General features: G+C 41.5%; 1 protein-coding gene across 2 annotated transcripts in view; it reads left to right on the plus strand.

The window, feature by feature from the left end:
* Positions 1-19,680, plus strand: part of lsamp (limbic system associated membrane protein) — a 480,200-nt gene that overhangs the window by 434,736 nt on the left and 25,784 nt on the right. For both annotated transcript variants that reach the window (XM_082503811.1, XM_082503810.1), the window contains one exon: positions 7,236-7,361. In XM_082503811.1, the coding sequence (XP_082359937.1) occupies positions 7,236-7,361 (126 nt within the window). The remainder of the gene's footprint in view (positions 1-7,235; positions 7,362-19,680) is intronic.

Below are 19,680 nucleotides of genomic sequence, written 5' to 3' on the forward strand. Positions count from 1 at the left end.
GGACTAAGGAACTGCCTGTGGTTTCTCTTTCCTTGTGCGTGCCCACACACTTAAAGAAGCAACGCTAAACCATAAACACATTCCTCCTTAATTACTCTTCTCTGCCTCGTTCTGCTGTCTCTCACTCTGTCTTTTGCACTCTTGTCTTTCGTTCTCTCTTTGAAGTTTGAAATTTGAGTTGAAAGCAAGGTCAGCATATTTATACTGTTTACATCACAGATTTATTTATTTATTTATTTATTTCCAAACAAAACAGGAGATCATTAGCCAAAAAAAGACATATATTATTATTATTTGTTATTTTTAATACAGACCTACTGAATCTGAAATGGAAAACTCCTTTAAACTGTAGCTTGCTGTATTTTTATCTATGAATACTAACAAACTTTATTTTTGGAAGTGGAAGAGAGAAATGAAGTTAAAAGTAGGTCCACTTGAGAATACAGTTCCCGACGTGTAGAGAAATGATTGTTCACGTGAAATTGTACACGGTTAAAATATTAAATATATTTTTCCATGACTCACACAAACCCTGCCATCGTGCAAACGTCAGCAGAGATGCTGTGCATCATTGTGGAATTCATCCTTCCTGTAGTTGCAGATGCAAAGTGGAGTTTCAAAAAGCTGCCCTTTCCAACATTGCTCCTTGAAGGTTGACCTATGACTAAGATTACAATTCACAGCTTCCTTCCCCTCCACTCCTGACATCTGTACACCAGGCACTATATAGCCACCGGAGCTGAAATGTAATGCACACTTCTTTTCTTTCACTATTGTATTGCTTTGTACAAGTCCTCTCCTCTTCCCCCCAGTCTGGCCTTCCCTCCCATTTACAGAGGCGACAGGGTTATCAGAGTATGAGCAGTTGTTTTTTCCCCAATCCATTTTTATCTATGCTTCAGAGGATTAATTCTCCAGTCACACTTTCTACTCAGCCAATCAACTTTCCCACCCGCTGCTGGTTGTTTTTGAGGTTGGGGAGAAAAAAAAAGTCAATTGGGTTTTTTGTCACCTCGATCGAATGTTTCCGCCCCGCCATCCCCCTGTTCCATCTCAGCATATCTGATGAACCCATCTTCATTTTGGCTTGGTCATTTGACTACAGCGATAACTCTGTATGACTTCATTTAAAAGGCCGTTTGGAACGACTCTGTCTTGTCATTTCGTATTAGAGAAAGCGTTTGCTTGGGGTCGCTGTGCACCCATGTGTGTGCATGTGTGTGAGAGTCAGTGTGAGTGTTTTGTGAGATAGCTAAAGAAAGAAAGCGAGATGCCAGTTCAGTGATGCTTTTGCCAGCTATTACTGATACTGTACGGAGACAAAATTTCTATAATAACTTTGCTGGAGAAACAATCTGAAAGATACAACCAGTGAAAAATTGCTTCTTAGAAAAACACGGTCGATATGGAGGAACATGGCAGCTTTATTTCAGGTTAGCACTGCAAGTCCTATCAGATTTAAATAGCAGATGAATTCCCACTCAGTTGCTACAAATGTGTTTGCCACTTATGTGTTTGTTAGTTATACAATCAGCAGCACAATAGGCTTTCATATACAGCGGGAAGAATAAGATTTGAACAAGTCATTAATTGTCTGAGTAAATGTATTTCTAATGGTGCTATTGACATGAAATTCTCATCAGATGTTGGTAACAACCCATCCAGTCCACGTGTGTCCATAAATTATGTGTACAATCAGAAATGACACAGGGGAAAAATATCTAACACATAAAGAGAGGGAGGTGCAGAAAGGCACAGAAAAACATGACAACAGTTAGAAAGCATTCCTGCCACTTACTTTCAGGCCCTACTGACTATATAAAGATAGCACTGCTGGGGCAATAACCTGGAAGTGGAAAGAACATCATTTCACCATAAAGTGGCCACGACCAGGTGCTCCCCACAAGAAGTGAAAAGAATTATGAGAAGCGTTGTCCAAGAGCTAAGTAGCACTTGTAGAAAGCAACAGAAAAACCTGGAATCACCGGGTACAATTATTTCAAAGAAAACAATAAGTAAGCCACCATGGTCACGGTCTCCACGCAAGACTATGTTGGTGAAGACAAAGCTTGCTGAGGGGCGTTTAAAGTTTGCTAAACAACATTTAGACAAGCCTGGGAAATACTGTGAGAGTATCATCTGGTCAGATGAGACCAAAATTAAACTCTTTGAATGCCATAAGACACTCCATGTTTAGAGTTGTAAAGGTACTGCAACCCTAATAACACCACACCAGCAGTGAAGTTTAGGTGTGGAACATGATTGTGTGGGGCTGTTTTCAGCATACAGCACCGGCACGCTTCATACAATTGAAGAACAGATGAATGGTTAAAATGTACCGAGATGAAAAAAAATCTGTTGCCGTCTACCAGGATGATGAAGATGAAACGAGGGTGGACGTTTCAGCAAGACAATGATCCAAACACACAGCCAAGGAAACTCTCAACTGGTTTCAGAGGAAGAAAGTAAAGCTGCTAAAATTTTTCCAGTCAATCACCTGAAAAGAACTAAAGGCTTTTGTGCAAATTATTAAATAAATTTCAGTTAGTGTGTTCAATACGTTTTCCCTGTGTCATTGGATGGGTTGTTACTGACATCTGGTAAGAATTTAATGTCAACTGCACCTTTAGAAATATATTTATTTAGAAAATTGGTGACAATTCAATACTTATTTTACTCGCTGTAGGCATCAGAACTCAATGGTGCGATATCTAAAGCAAACCTCACTGCAAAAAGAAAACTAAGTACACCTGCTGGTGTGGATAACACCAACAACCAGAGCACAGTTGGAGCACAGTCTTTATTGTCGGGCTAATGAGTAACTTTAATGGAGCAGTAAGGGTTTAAGTGCTGTGTTTATGGACAAATTGACAGCAGTTGTTGAAAGCTGGAAGTGTGTTAAATTTCCAAAACAGCTTTTTACAACTGATTCTGGGGCCTTTGACACTTTCAGGCAGATAAACAATACATTTTAATGGTTTACTTTGATTTTTATGCATAAATGACAAGCCCACATTACTCTCATGCACATAACAACATTTGTTTTGAGTAATGATGCTGTTCTAATATTTTGACAACTTTACACCTCCTAAATTCATACTTCGCCGGAGTGATAATTCACGTCTCTGTGATGATGAAGACAGAGTTGTTGTTTTTTTAATCAGAGTTCGCTGTGGGGTGAGATAGAGACATGTGTGAGCATTAATGCAAGTCAGTCAAAATGGCTTCAAATTTAATTCACACATCTCTGGTTTTGATAACATCTGTTCAACACCATCCACCATCTCCAAGGCAAGCTTTCCCAGATGAATGTGCCTGATCCCATCTGCTGGTGGATCACTGACTTCCTGACGGACAGGAAGCAGCATGTGAGGCTGGGAAAGAATGTCTCGGACTCCCGGACCATCAGCACCGGCTCCCCTCAGGGCTGTGTTCTTTCTCCCCTGCTCTTCTCCCTGTACACCAACTGCTGCACCTCCACCCACCAGTCTGTCAAGCTAATCAAGTTTGCAGATGACACCACCGTTATTGGACTCATCTCGGACGGGGATGAGTCTGCCTACAGGAGGGAGGTTGAACGTCTGGTGTCCTGGTGCAGCCACAACAACCTGGTGCTGAATGCCCAGAAGACAGTGGATATTATTGTGGACTTCAGGAAGCACACAGCCCCCCCCGCCCCACCCCCCCATCATCCTGACTGACACCCTCATCACCTCTGTGGACTCATTCCGCTTCCTGGGTACCACCTAGGGCTGGGCGATATGACCCAAAAGTCATATCTCGATATTTTTTAGCTGGATGGCGATATAAGATATATATCTCGATTTTTTTTTTTTAAAGCCATAAGTTAAGAACAAAAAGAAAGTTCTTAGTCACACTGTGTCCCAGATGTCACACGGGCACTTTTATTTACATACAGCGTAGATGTACATGAAAAAGTTACTCAAAAATAAATTATCAGCATTTATTAAATAATCATGGTCCATAAATAAAAGAAAACAATGTTGTTTTTGTGCATAACAAAAAGCTCACAATTGTGCAGTCAAAATGTAAACTAATAGACGCTGAGCATAATAACAAAGAGAGATTTCACAGCTGCACCACGTCTCTGAACAGGTGCCATTTGTGGTCCTTATAAACACACAGTACGTATCACTCCGCGAGGCTCCTCCTCGGTAGCCGTAATCCTCCGACAATCCATCAAGCGGTGCAGCTCCGTAGCTTAGCAAAGTCATATTAAAACATTTTTTGACAGATTGCTGAGCGCTGTGTACCACATAAAATCGGTTCGCGGTCAGTAAGCACAACCAGAATTCATACATAAGGCGCACTGTCGATTTTTGAGAAAATGAAAGGATTTTAGGCCGTGCAGCCCTTCCGGGCTGCATGTCGTTAGCGCGGTTAGCTCGCTAACACGTTGACGCCGTCCAGCCCCACGCACGGTAACTCACTAACGGAGATTTCCCGCTTTCATCTTGTCATTGCCTGCAGGTGAAGCTATGGGGGAGGCGGAGTTGTGTTCAGTGAAGGAGAGGCGAGGCGAGGCCGAGTAACGTTGTGTAGAGACAAAAGTGGACGAAAGAGAGGCAAACCTGCGGCTCCACAAGTATAATTATAACGTAACATAGACTATATCGATATAAACGATATTGTCACATCTTATATCTCGTATGAAAATATATCGATATTTTTAAAAAACTCGATATATCGCCCAGCCCTAGTACCACCATCACCCAGGACCTGAAGTGGGAGCCCACCATCACCTCTGTCATTAAGAAAACCCAGCAGAGGATGTACTTCCTGAGGCAGCTGAAGAAATTCAACCTGCCAACACGGACGATGATGCAATTCTACACTGCAATCATCGAGTCCATCCTCACCTCCTCCATCACCGTGTGGTATGCTGGAGCCACTATCAGGGACAAACAGAGACTGCAGCATGTTGTGCGCTCTGCTGAGAAGGTGATTGGCTGCAGACTCGCATCTCTGCAGCACCTGTACACCTCCAGGACACTGGGGCGTGCAGCTCGGATCTCAGCTGACCCTTCTCACCCTGGACACAGTCTGTTTGACCTGCTCCCCTCAGGCAGGAGGCTCCGGTCCATTTGCACCAGAACCTCTCGCCATAAGAACAGTTTCTTCCCCTCTGCTGTTGGCCACATGAACAATAACCATATGATTGTTCCCACCACTAACACATGACCCTACGCTGTGTTCACTGCAGCATTCCATGTTTGGCACTGTTCACCACCTGCACTCATGTATATATCTATCTACTTAGCACTTTTAATTCTTATTCTTATTTTTATTTTCATGTCTATTTAAGCGTTATATGACAGTATGTTTGCACTAAGTACCGCAGCAATTTCCTAATGTTGTAAACCTGCTCAACATTTGGCAATAAAACCCTTTCTGATTCTGATTCTGATTTAGTTGTTTTAAATTAACAGTGGCTCCATTTAGAATAAGCAACAAACACAGTTAGGAATTACTGAAAAATAAGCAAAGTCATTTGGATTTTCTCAATGCTTTGTCAGATAAAGCTCATTTTCACATACACTACACTTTTTTTCAGAATAACTGAAAAACTAACGTTTTGTGCATTCAAGTCCTTCCTAGGTGCCAGGAGGAAATGACATTGTTTCAGAAGGAGCTGTAAAAATCCCACTTCTATTAGATGATTGGCATCAGTTGTTTCATTCATGCCTCACAATCACCGTGCACGGCTTATTGTCTGCTAGAACTTTCACACTAACACAGGCGACTGTCAGAGTTCGCTTCACCCTGCCAGCCTCCTTCCTGGTGGCTATATTATCAGGAGTGTTTGTAAAATGGGAACCAACTGTTCTTGTGTTGGATTCAGAGAGTTCCTTCAAAACTGAACTATTTGACAGATATGGGGGTTCAGTTATTAACAAAAACATAGTGGATGAGAGGATAGCTAGATAGAAAAGACCATTCTTCCTCCTCCTCCTTCTCCTTCTTCTTCGTCTTCTTCTTCTTCTTCTTCGTCTTCGTCTTCTTCTTCTTCTTCTTTTTTTTCTTTTCTTAGGTAATAATGATACCCTGGTCAGTTAGGTAGAAGGATTGCCAGTAACAACATGCAGCAAGCGCTTATAAGTAAAGTAAACACCTACTGATTCCTGCTGACTGTAATAGAGATCTGTGAGTCTGTGCATGTGCCTCATTTAATATAGCCGGGTTTACAGTTTGTTGAGCCCAAAGGAATATAAATCTGACACACATACGTATGAACACAGACCCTGAAATTAGAATAATAAATCCATTTATTGTACTCATAGTAACTTAAAGTTTTTGAGAAAAAAAAACAGTCAGTATTGCTGTTTCTCCTGCATAATGCATGTTCCAGCATTCATCTTATTCCAAAGTCATTGATCATTTATGTATTTTTTGGCCTCTCATCTGCATATACAATACTTTATCCTTTAAAAAAAAGAAAACAACACTGATGCGTTCCCTCTACATCTTTCATGATTGATTGCACCTTAGCTGCTGACTCACTTTAACGCTGACTGTAAAGTCTTAATTCTTTTATGGGATTTTTGTGGCGCTTGTTTGTTTTCTGTGGGGGGAGGAGGAGGGAGGGCACAGGAAAGGACTCTCCCTCCTCTGTGTGTTTCTGTTTGTTTGTGCAGGTGTGACAGCAGCAGGAGTGATGTGTAAATCGGTGATTGCGAGGCAGGATGATCTGTGACGAGATGAAACGGCGCCGTGTCACTTTGAACATCAGTGTCAAATTCACACGCACGTATAGCGGGATCCTCATTTCAGCCTTAAATTTGGATTATATATTAAATAAAGCCTACTTCCCTCAAAATAAACTCAAAGTGAATCTGCGGCAGCCGTCTGGTGGGTCCCCATATGACAAGACAGGCAATCTGTTTTTATGGGCTCAGGTCCCGGGGCAGGGGATTAAATTGCTTATTTGGATCCTGGGTTAAGAAAGTTTACCATAAGTACCTCTGAGGGTTATAGTAACAGGGGCAGAAAAAAGTTCTCTAAAGCTTTTTTAACACCTACTTTTAACTGAGAAGATCCAGGTTAGCTTGTGTCTCCATCTAAGAGTTTTTATGCATGTATGGTTAAGAACAAAAAGCAACTTTGTGTGTTTGGTGAGAATATGCATGGGTTTGATGACAATTAACATCCTCTGTCGTTCATGCTCATATTTAATAGCATTATTAATCTTGTTGTCATTTCTCTTGTGTCTTCAGTTCCAGCCAGTATCTACCAAGTGTCAAATGACATTACGGTGAATGAGGGCAGTAACGTTACACTCAGTTGTTTGGCCAATGGCAGACCAGATCCTGCAATCACTTGGCGACTGCTCAACCCATCAGGTAAGAACTGTCAATCAGTACTCATTATCACATTTGAATAAAAGGTTTTTGTTTTCTTAAGCAAACCATGAATAAACATCTTTTTTCTTTTTGGGTGCAGAAGATTAATGTCTGTCAACTTTACTAAAGCTTAAATTTGGTGGCATGACTCTGTTCTGAGACCCAGAGAGAGCAGAGGCGAGAATCCCATCACTGAAAATGGATATGGCTACAGATAGATAGTTGAAAGATGAATCTCGGGTCAGGCTAAAGCATTTCAAATACTATATTATATATGAGATATGAGCCAGTTGATGGAAGGGTAGGTGGAGAAGTGTATCAGCTAAGATACCAGCTAAGACTGAGATCAGCTGATCTGCGTCGCTTGTGGCTGAAACTGATTTTGCAGCCAATTAACTAACAATGTTGGATTTTTCTGGATCAATTTGTATGTTATGATTTGTTTCATAGCACACATTGGATTGGCAAATACTCAAAACAATAGGAAAGTCCAGAGTTGAGCTATTTGGCCACAATAGCAATAGGTATATATATGGAGTGGTAAAAGTGAGGAACAATGAACCAGCTGTCATGCATGGTGGTGGCAGCATCATGCTGTGGGGCTGTTTTGCTGTGAGTGGTACTGGTTACAGTACATTGCACAACATGTTTGGAATAATGACTACATTCAAGTTCTTCAACTTTACTTTAAATCAACCGCATGATGTTAGAAATAAGTTTTCCAATAGGACAGTGATCACAAACACAAATCAAAACTGCTTTTTGGAATGGATAAAGTAGGCTAACATTAAGGTAGGCTGCGTTAGAACATATTAACATTAATGCAGTCTCGAGAACCTTTCCTAGCCACTTTAACCCTCACTCATACCTTGCTTCAGGTGCCCTCAGTAGGTCACATGATAAAGTGGGGCAAGGTCTTATAATTTTTTTACCCTTAGCCCCCGGTTATGGTAATGACCCACACTTTCTTCATGCCTTGGCTGATGTGATGATGACCAGTAATGTATCCTCACCTGCCAAGGGTTCAAATCCGACCACTAGCTGTTAATACATACCAGCTAGTTTCCACCTTTTGTTTTTAGAGCTGAAGAAGCCTCATGGAGAAGAGGTGAAATGTATTCACAAACTAAAAGAAGTCCAATTGCCTTCTTTTTTCAAGCTTTTAACCCACACATTGGGCTACCAGACTGTTTTCCCAAAGCCCCAACCATTTCAAATAAACTACCAATTCTGCCAAGAAGAGTGGTCAAATATCCAGCCAGGATTATTCAAGATGCTTATATACCTTAATAAATGCATGTAAATTTAACTTTCAGAGAATCCCTATATTAGCTTTTTGCATATAGTTGTCAAGCTGGTGTTTATGAATGCCATTAAAGTGTACAGGGGAGCTGGGTTGTGTTGCATCGCTCCATACATGTGCATCCCTCAGATACTGGCGACATTGTTGCTTTGGGATTTAATCCAATTTCAGAGAAAAGATAAATGTCTCGAACTGCTGATAAGCTTGTAGTTTGATGGATGAAGATGCTCGAGTTGACAACTTCGTGGTTTGATTGCAGCCTTGCTCTGATTTAAAGTCTTTCTATTTATGTGTCTTTATCAATTACTGCATCGGTTTGTCAGCACAATCAAATACATCCATTTCCTGCACCTGGAAGCAGAACAAATCAGAAGTTTCCTTTTCTTTTTTTTTCTCTGTTTGCATTAAAGAAGAGTGATTTTTTTTTACCCACCACCTAATTCTGCAAGTCGTATGGATTCGACTGGCTGCTTTAATGAAAACTGAAAGCACCCTCCTATTTTCTGTCTGCAAAGCTGAAGGGGATCCCACAGAGTTCAGAGTTACTGCAGGTAAAGTTCCTTTGTAAGTGTGAACAGCTTTTGTTTCAAGGAAATTGATGGAAATGTGGAAGAGGAAGGAAAAAGCAATGTTCAATCGTAGATCTCTCACTCTGCAATATACCTGATCTTCATAAGTACGCCTCTGCAAGTTGTGTATAGTTCAGTAAGGAAGGTTCACTTTTTATTATCTAATTTCTCTGTGATTTACTGAGGATACAGGATGTAGGCACCTTCGATAAGTCTTTGTTATTCACTGGAACACTGTGATAGAAGGAAAATCCTGTTGGTGTCCCGGCTGTATTACTAGTCTACACATGCACCTGTGGTTCCACACCATTTTAAACATAGGCAATTTTGATGTTATTGTTGTTTCGGTGTGCTGCCTCTTTCTTTCCAGAATTCATAAGTCTGACCCAGTTCAAGAGAATATGAGGCACTGCTGGGCAAGATAATGATGGCAGCCTGTAGTGTGACTGCTTTACGCCTTTGCCTGCTAAGGTGACAACGCCGCTTCCCACACCTAGCGATGCTCTCAATTATTTTCTAAGGCCACAGATGTTCATGAGACCCAAAATTCCAGTCCAAGTACAGGCCCAAATCTCTTACTCTGAGCCTTCACTCAGTGTTAAATATCCAGTGTAAAGAGTAAGTTTAAGTCCATAACAGTATGGCCACATTTACCGTAATGAGCATTTCTATTTAACATACTTTAAAACAACATCGTTAATCTTCACTGTAAACCACAGCAGAACATCTGTGTCAATAAGTGGAAAAACAAGACGTGTTCAATCCGAGATATATGCATGTTCAACGACAAGGTTACTACAAGCTTTTACTGCTCATTACACTTAACTGACTCTGATGATTTGTTAGGTATCGTGGTCATTCACGCCATACGTTCACCCTAACACAAATCAGTGTTATAAAGGAACAGGGGAGGAATATTCATAATGTTTTATTACTTGTCAAGTAAACTCTTAAAACGTTAAAGATAACTTTTACATTTCGTGACTCTTCTGCAACCTCGAGTGTGACTCACGGATTCTACTGCCAAAGTCTGGCTGAAGCTCATTATTGCATAACCACATGAATATTCATATTCCCACTGATGACTCTTTGTGTGTATGTTGCTGTGCATAAATGTGTGAAAATTTATTGGCATCCATACACACACATACAAACAGAAGATAAGCTCGGCACAGACACGTTCCTTAGGCTTCTGTCTTTTTAAGGCCCTTCTTTGATCGTGATCGTGCGCATTCATGTATTTCCAAAGTCTGATCACCGTCCAAACCCTAAACTTTCAAATTCGATGTATTTGGAAGAACTGCCAGGAACCCAAACTAAACATGACAGAATAAAGGAAAGATCGATGACAGACATAAATGTACATTTGACAGACTTTCTTGTCTTACCAAGTCAAAAGCCTCTCCAGAACTAAGTAACTAAGTATTTAAATTATTTACATTGATGAAACAGTCCACACTTTGTATGGCTTGGAAACACGTACAGAAAATTCCTGTACCGTGGGCTGTAATATACCAACCACCAATCGAATTAATCCATGAAGTTAGTATTTTTAAAAGCTTCCAAACAAAAAGAAATAATAATAATTGAAGTGACTGTTAACCTGCTTGTAACCTAACAATGACAATTAATACAGACAGCACAACGTTCTACTTTAAATCAAACTGACCAAACCATAAAAACCAACAAGCCAAACAGAGAGTAACAACCCAAGAAGTCAATAAAAAGCAGACAGTGAGCCAGCTCTGGAATACAGCATTGTAAAGTTTTGTCTGTAAAACTTCTTTTCTCGAGGGCTCGCAGATAAAGCCTGAAGCAATTTCATAGAAACAAATAAGTCGAGTGACAAATGATGCCTCGAATGCCTTAGCTGAGCATTTTCAACCAACTGTCCGGGTTGATATCCCAACCTAGGATTTGTTTATAGGATAGTTAATAGCAGGGTTTCTCAGGCTGTCCACACTGATTATGGCTGTCATCTGTTTCCACGGAGACATCCAGTCTGAAAGTCAGCATTTCACAGTCTTTTGTCTGTTATTGTTGCTTCTTTCACTGGTTTTCATGAAGCTAATTTGATCAGAACTGACACATTTCATGCACGGTGGATCATTTTTTCCTTTCTGTTTATCTCTCAATTCACCTTGCATGCAATTTTTGTTGCACATCATTCTGAGGTCATATAATGTTGTGCTTGGGCAAGTCTGGCAAAGACTTTCAGACCTGCTTTGTTAAGAGTAAAGAGGACCATGCTGCAACTCGGTAAGATTTTTAGCATGATTTGAGATGATAGTGATACTACATTATGAGTATAAATGTGGAATAGAGGCATCTCATTTAAAAAAAATGACAATTGATGAAATCAGCATGGCAGCGTGGTGGTTAGCACTGTTGCATCAGGTCCTGTGTTCATATCCACTGACTTGGGGGTAATCTTTCTGTGTGGTGTTTGGAAGGAAGCCAGTGTGCCTGGAGAGAACGAATGCGAGCAGAGAACATGCAAAGACGACTGCCAGTTTTAAATTAGTTGTAGGTGTGAGTGGTTGTGTGTCTCCTTGTGTTAGTCCTGGCAACCTGTAAATGGTCTACCTTGCTTTTTCCCCCCACGGCAGTGTATCCAAGCTGCTGCTGATAGGCTGCCTCAGCCGGACAAGTTAAAGAAGATGGATGCACAAAAACAGCTGAAACTAAAAGCCAGTTTTAACAGTATTTAAGTACGTTATATCTTCCTTAACGAGTGGGCCAGTCTGAATGAAACACTGCACAAATGTCATCCTACATACAGCAATTATTAACATCCATATGTTCTTTTTTTAAGATTTCTTATTCATTAAAATAATTTTTATTTTTTTATTTTGTTCATGTCATCATCCTCCTGCAAATGCGATGTTATGTTCTCTGTTTGTGTTTGTTGCCCATGTTTAACTGTACTTTTATGTGCACACAGACTTCTGTTCCAGTGACCGCTAAATGTAAAATGAAGAATTAGAAATAAAGTCCTTAAATATCACAGACATATAAAGGTAAAGCTAAAAAAAAATGTAACGACCATCTTGACTGCATGAACCCATGTGTTAAGAAACTGCGATAACAAAACGTTTCACTTTAACATGGAGAGACTGTCACTTTGTACTTAAACCTTTCCAGTCATTAACCACTGATTAATTTGTCATCAGACATTTGCGATCATTTTTGGAAGGAACTGGTATATGATGTGAAGATGATAATGCTGATAGTGGTCTCAACATAAAGTAGGCTGCTATGAGCTGTTAGAAATGACATATTTTGCCCCATCAGTTGGGCGTTTTGGGCTTTTACTTCAACACTGTTATCTGAGCTTTAAAGTCCTCTGGCACATCTCCTTAACTCTGATAAGAGTCTATCTTTGGTAAATCAATGGCACTAATGGGTTTAGCTGGATTTTCCTTATCACTGCTATTCATCATTTTCTACTTTCACTGCACTTTGTACATTGCATTTGAAAAATGCAGACTGCTGTGGGATCAGTTCATTTCTTTCCTCGTTTCTTATGATTGCCAGACTCCACAGGACAACTTAATTTAACACATGTACATCAGGCGTCTCGTTAAATAAGTCCCTTTGACCACAGCCATGAAAGGGAGACTGAAGACCTGAGAAAGGACAGGGTAGGTTCTCCACTGTGCTCCACAGGTTCAGTGTAACTTTTAGTTTAGCTGCTTGATACAGGGCCATGCTGACTGTACCACACTATCCTGTCATTCTTGTTCTTTTTATCAAAATACTTTCTGTTCAGCCCTTGCGAGGGCTCTGCTATAAATATGGGCTTAATAACTCTTTGCTTGAACTGAATGTGCAGAAGGGAAGGTATATTCATCGCAGTGGAAGGATTGAAAAGAGGGTAAGGAGAAGCAAAACATGAGTGCGTGAGGGAGGCTGAAAGCACGTGTGAGACACAGAGCAGTTGTTCAGTGCCTACAATCTTCCTCTGACATGCATCTGCTGAGATCTGCAGACACAATGGGATAAATCTCTGTAGCTGGCTGGCTCCTAACTTGGGCCCACTACTGGTTTTGTTTTGGGGATTCTTTTTTTTAAATCTCCTCGTAGGCTAGAGTTCCTGGGTGGTGGAGGGCTGGAAGGCATCGAGCACGATGAGGGGAGAAATAGAGCTACTGGTCAAGCAAGGAAACTTTCAGAGCACCAAAACAGAAGTCAGACAAGTATGAAAAATACATGCCCTCTGGCTCACTCTCGCTCTCCATGACACAAGAAGGATCCATGCAGAGCTGTAAAGAAGGAGGAAGTGGTGAAAGTTATGCTATCCTTAGGGAAGGAAGGAAACAAAGAAAAAAATGAAAAAGGGAGCAAGGCAGGATATAGTGAGAGCTCGAAAAGAAGGACAGAATACTGCTTTAATATTTAATAGAGGTGCCATCATTCTTATCATCAGTTATAGCAACTCCAGTTGTTAATTAATGTTCCGTTATGCAATCATGATCCTCTCAGCTCTGTGGTGTAATAGAGTTTACCAGTTACCCAGCACCGTTGGGAGACTAACCACAGTGAACCTCCGGTCCGCACAAGCAAAGACGAGCAGGCTGCAGTGAGAACAGTAAGACAACAATGATTAAAATTCAGGTCATAAAGAAGCATCGACTTATTAACTGTACTGCACATTGGCAGCTGAGTGGAAAAGGGGCCACTAAGAGCCTCCTGTAAGCAAAATATCAACACTTTAAGTCCCTCGATGCCTATTCCCTGTCCATCAGCAGTCGTGTTTACTGTCATTGTGTCCTTCAGCAACACCCTGAACTCTTAAGGCGTTCTGGATAATAGCATCGGCTAACTGTAAATTGGTAAGCTATGAATCTACCCCAACAGTTTCATTGCAACAAAGACATCTGTCCAAATGAATTGATTTGGACCACAGCCCACGTTCCTTGGCTATATGATCCCCTGAATATTGAAGTCATAACCCTTTTATAACAGCGTTTGGCAGGGCAGCCGTTCAGAGATTTGATGCTGAGTGCCCTTGACACCCTTCGTACATCAGCCAGAGCGCTGTCGGCCGTGCTCCAAGACCAGGCTCGGGGAAGTCTCCCCAGGACTGTCACCTTTTCTCGAAAGCTCTCTCTCCCCGTTTCTTCTCTGCGACTCTTTGTCTATCCATCTTGAGCTGTTGTGCCGTCCTCCTCTCCTTCATTTTCACTCTCACTGCCTCCTCCACTTTCCATCATCCTCCAATCTCATCCTTTTGGCAGAAGTGTGACAGTCATTTCAGTTGTCCTTCCTGCTCCTCAATTCACTGTCTGGGGAAAAACGTGGTGTTAGCGAGCACAGCAGAACATGCTCGTGCACAGCCGTCCACATGTATCTCTGCACTCCAGGGGGAGTGGAGCAAGCAAGAGTGCAGATACATAGATGCCTCAGTAGTCTGACTTCCGTGCCGTAGGAGTGGGTGTGCAGATTAGTCGGGAGACACACACACGTATCATTGTGTGCCAAGCTGTCAGTAACAGAGTGTAGCTGACAAGCCAGCTGATTGTAAGAGTGAAGTGTAAGGTGGTGACAGGTTCTTGTCAGAGCAACCTGGGTCAAAGCTTCCACTCCACATCTCCAGCTGTGTTCATGTGTGTGTGTGTGTGTGTGTGTGTGTGCAATCAATGGAACGCCAGCCCCTTTAGGAAGCAAGGAGAAGACAGCTGCTCATCTGTCTCGCAGCAGGTCTCAGATCTGCTGACTGTCACTGTTCACTTGTTTGTTTACAGTCAGCGCCATCAGCAGCTGCTCTGAAATCAGTCTGATGCCACATGCTATACAGGACATTATGAGCACAGCTTGCCCTGTGTCTGCCTAGCCTCATTAGGTGTAGACACCGCTGGGTGGGCTGAACACTAGAGCTCAGACTTGTTTAAAGTCACGACTATGTTGAAACTGCACTTTTTGTCGAAGCCATAACCTTTTATCAGGTTTGAATCCCTGCTGAAGAAACAGAAGCAAGAAGAACAAGAAATGAGTTAGGTAATGCAGGTCGAGTACAAACTACTGACAAACATATGGAAAATCTAATTAAACTGAGCAGAGGAACAAAACAAATCCTGCCATGGCAGTAAATGGTTTGATGAGCAGGAAAAAAAGGATGGGATTCTTATACTATGACATATGCAGTAAGCAGCACTCAGTGTCATGGCCACCTGTGGGAGATTTAACCATTTTATGTGATAGCAAAGGCTAAATGATGTTCCCGAAGCTCTTAATAACATCTAAGCATTTACCTTTATAATAGGCGTATCATGATATGATTTATGTTCTTCACAACAGTAGTGCAAGTTTTTCCTTCTGGAAAAAAGAATACGTCTGGATCTAAATTTACGTAGAACAGGCACAGCTGTACTGATATTCCACTTGAACATCAGCATGGCTAAAGAAGTTTTTATCTTTCGCGTTTTTCATCTGCGCGTGGGAAGCAAAGCCTTGCTTCAGTAGGACATTGTGTTAATAAGTATTATTGCAAGAATTAAATTGCAATAACTTTGTTGTTGGATTGTTAATGAGGATAAAGTCACAGTGCTTTAAAAGTGTTTTCATACCTTTCACGCTTTTTAATGAATGTTCTTGTAATAAGCATCAATTAATGAGTAAAGAGGCACTAATGAGCCCTTATAAGAGCCTTAATAACATATGTTTGGTTAGAAAAACTAGACTAATTATGACTGACAGACAGATAGACAGAATGCTAGCTGGTGATCACTTCATAATATATACCATTACTTCATGTAAATAATTTTGCATAATACTCAAAGACTACAAAAGCCATTCCAGCTTGTACAAATAACATATAACAAAATGCCCCCTAAAAACAAGCTCATGAGGGAACTAACTCTGTAACGACAAATCATATCCTCGCGTAGGTGGTACAGAAATATGTTCAGTGCTACAAAATCGCAGGACCACTACATCATGTTTCATATTGTTAAAGACGGCTGCTACTGGCTATTCCCCCTTAAGCCAGCAGATCGCACTTATTTTCTGTTTCAGTTTTATCTGCGTACACGAAACCACGTGGGCAGAGACACTCTGACCTTGCTCTCCTCGCTCTCCCTGTGTAACACAAAGCCTCTCTTTCCCATGGCAAATGCAAGTCTATTGAATCAATCCAGACAGTAATGAGAAGCCTTCCCACAACAATAGGCTAGATCCGTTTATCAGCTGTGTTTAAGAAAAGCCAGACAACCCAACTCTCCTTCATGGGAATTCAATCACTTAAACCCTATTCTGCTTTATCAACAATTAATCTCCTTCTAAAGCCTCACACTTGAATGGGACAAGACAGCAAACAGCACACAGTGTTATACGGTGTGATGCCACACTGAGAGCAACCCCAGCACTCCCTCAAACAAACAAGAAGAAGGAAAATGGGACAGAGAGAGGAACAACAACGTTCAGAAAAACAGACGGCAGCGTCGCTTCACTGTGCATGTCATTTCTTCGGCTCGAGAAGCGGCAAATAAACAGCCGTCTTGTTTTTGGCTCCAACTCCTGTGTTATTTCTGCACTGCCAGCAGCAGTGGTGGCAAACGGCTGTGAACAGAAGTGGAAGTTCTCCTTTTGTCCTCGGACTGCCGATGAGCTATCGCTCATGTACAGTAGGGCTTCTTGCTGCCAAGAACAATAGGACATTAGAATTCAGCTGACAAAGCACAGCACATTAATACAAGAAGTCACTCAAAGACTCAATATATATATCTATATTTATAGAGAGAGAGAAAGAGAGAGAGAGACATTGGAGTGTTCGCTTAAAAAAAACATGAATTTTTATGCTGTAGGAAAAGCATAAGATCTTCATTGACATTAAAGGGCATTTGTCATTGGAAGACAATGTCAGACACACAGAAATCATATGCATTGAAACTTTTAAGAAGATCGCAGCATTGTGCCCCATGGAAAGATATTTGCATTTCATCAGGCATTTGTTTTTGGCAACACACTGTCATAAAAAACTCGTTTACTTTCTGAGCCGCTCGTGTTTTCATTATCTCCACTGCGAGAAATCTGTTGATGAGAATAGTTATTCAGTAATTATGTGCTGACCCATCATTTAAATCACAGCGACTCCCGACAGATAGATAGCTGCCATGTGGCTGTGTTAGATAAAGCCAGGACCAACTGTCCAAACACAATCGCACACACGCTCAAATGCACGCACACACTCTCACACGCAGAGTTAAAGGGGTGATCATGGGTAGGTGCGCATACATGGGCACGGGCGTGCTGTCGCGCTCGTGCAGACAAAAGAAAATAAATGTCGCGGGGTCTTTTATGCTACTTGACTCTGAAGTTTCTCAAATCAGCTGCTTAACATAAATTAGCATTTGCAAAATAAATGTAATGTTTCGCGCCGTGGCGAAGCGGCGCCGATGAATGATGCATGAGGACATGCAAATGAGCGCAATCCAGCAGAAGTTTGCTCGCCGCTGTGCGATTCACATCCCTCGTCCACATCCTCCTCACTACCCCACTGCCACTCTCCATCTTCCCCTGCTTCCTCTCCCATCCCTTACTTGAAAAGGTAGGGCGGGGGGGGGTGCACAATGTTTTCCGGTTGTGTCCATCCCTAAGCAGTCCCTCACCCCTGCAAAGTGCTTTAATTGATATGGAAAACCTCAAGTTGTTCGTGCAAACTTTGCAAACAATGCAAATCAGTATCCGGCACGCATTTGCTGAAGTGCACTTCTTCCAAGCTGCTCAACTCGTCCCAACTTGCTCCCAGAAATCCCACTGTTGCATGTCCCAGAGGCCGCAGGGGCTCTCGACAGTAAAATGTGGGTAATTATGTGCATTGTCTTTTCAGAATGGCTGCATCGCAAATTAGAGAATGGCAGAAAAACAATTTGAGCTCAGTGTCCGAGAAGTAGTTAAATACCAGCTTAAAGACCAGCTTTCAATTTTGTTATTAAAGAAATCAGTAACTGATCTGCATTCAGCTGATGCGCTCAGCTATGAGCACAAACACTGAATGCTTTACACACCTGGGACACAGGCTTTTTCTTCACTTTCCAGTCGAGTTTTCCACCAAATTTCACATGCTTTAAAACGATGACGGCAGGGGAGACGAGCTGGCTCGGGTGCTCCATTTAGGGCATCACTTCTCAACTGCGGGCAGCTGTAATGCAGCTTGCTGTATAACTTAATCATTCGCAGATGCTTCCTGTAATTCTCCATCATTTCACGCTTTCCATTTACAGTATCCTGTTGTTTTCGTGCATCTTTGAGGGGGGTTACGTCCGCTGCAGTCCAAATTCACACGGCAGAGGTATTACTTTCCAATTCCTCCCTGAAACAGTGCTTATCAAAGAAGCGGTTTCCAGTCACCAAGCACATCAGCAAAGGTAATTTAATTTTAGGTTTAGATTTTAGCCGTTATGGTATAGAGTTCCCTTTGATCAGGAAATAGTTTCTCCCTAAGAGCAGCAGTAGCTCCTAAAATCCAATATGTCTTAATAAGAAGAAGAAAACAGGAACAAATCATGACACTTAGCATTTTCACTGGAAAAATAATAGCTGCTTCCCAGTGTTGTTCATTGATCTGTTGTGCATATAGAGAACAATCCACCACCTATTCCCTCCGTGTTTCTCATCGAGCATTCTATTGTTAGAGCAGCTCAAGGCTACCGGCGCACCAAATGCCCCCACTCCAAGTGCACTGGGAGAAAAGTTGGAAAGAAACACTCTCACTAAGGAAATGTAATCAATAGACTTGTAGCAAAGGCATTTCAGGCAGGGGATCAACTCTGACCTGTATTCAGAGATATTACAGGTGCAAGGGGAGGCACATATATGTGTGAGCTTGGAACAAAAACACAAGATGTAGTTTCAGTGTTTGTGCTGCCAAAAAAGCCTTCACTCTCAGGAGTTTTTCACAGCCATTTGAAGAAATAAAAAAAGAAACCTAAGCGTATCCTGGGTTTACAAAAGAATGTACAGATATAACATATACATGCATAAGTTCGACCTTAACCTCAGATGCTGGGATTAACCCTTTAGCAGAAACACATTTTTGCAGGTGTTCTAAAATTGTCATCCATCAGACTCTGACAGCTGTTTTATGAAAGGCTTTCGTGAAAAATTCCTTCAGCTGCAAAATATTTGTGGTTTCTCTCGCGTCTGTTTTGTCTCCCTGCGCAACATCCGAGTTTGATTCACACATGGGCTTTTTTTAACTGGGGCACTCAATAAACCTACATTTCTTCTCTTTGAGCCGTTGAGTTTGTGTGCTGGTGTGGCTGGGGTCATTATTCTTTGGAAAGATAAATTTCTGGGTTAACAGATGGTCTGACGTTATCTCAAAGCACCATTTGATGATGCTCAATTTGTTGTTGAATTCATTGCTTAGTCTTTGAGGGAGTATCGGAGCTCCATCTCATTACATTTTTACCACTGTGCCTCACATTCGGTGTAAAGTTCACTT

Source organism: Aulonocara stuartgranti (assembly GCF_965226115.1).
Source record: "Aulonocara stuartgranti genome assembly, chromosome: 14".
Lineage (NCBI taxonomy): Eukaryota > Metazoa > Chordata > Actinopteri > Cichliformes > Cichlidae > Aulonocara > Aulonocara stuartgranti.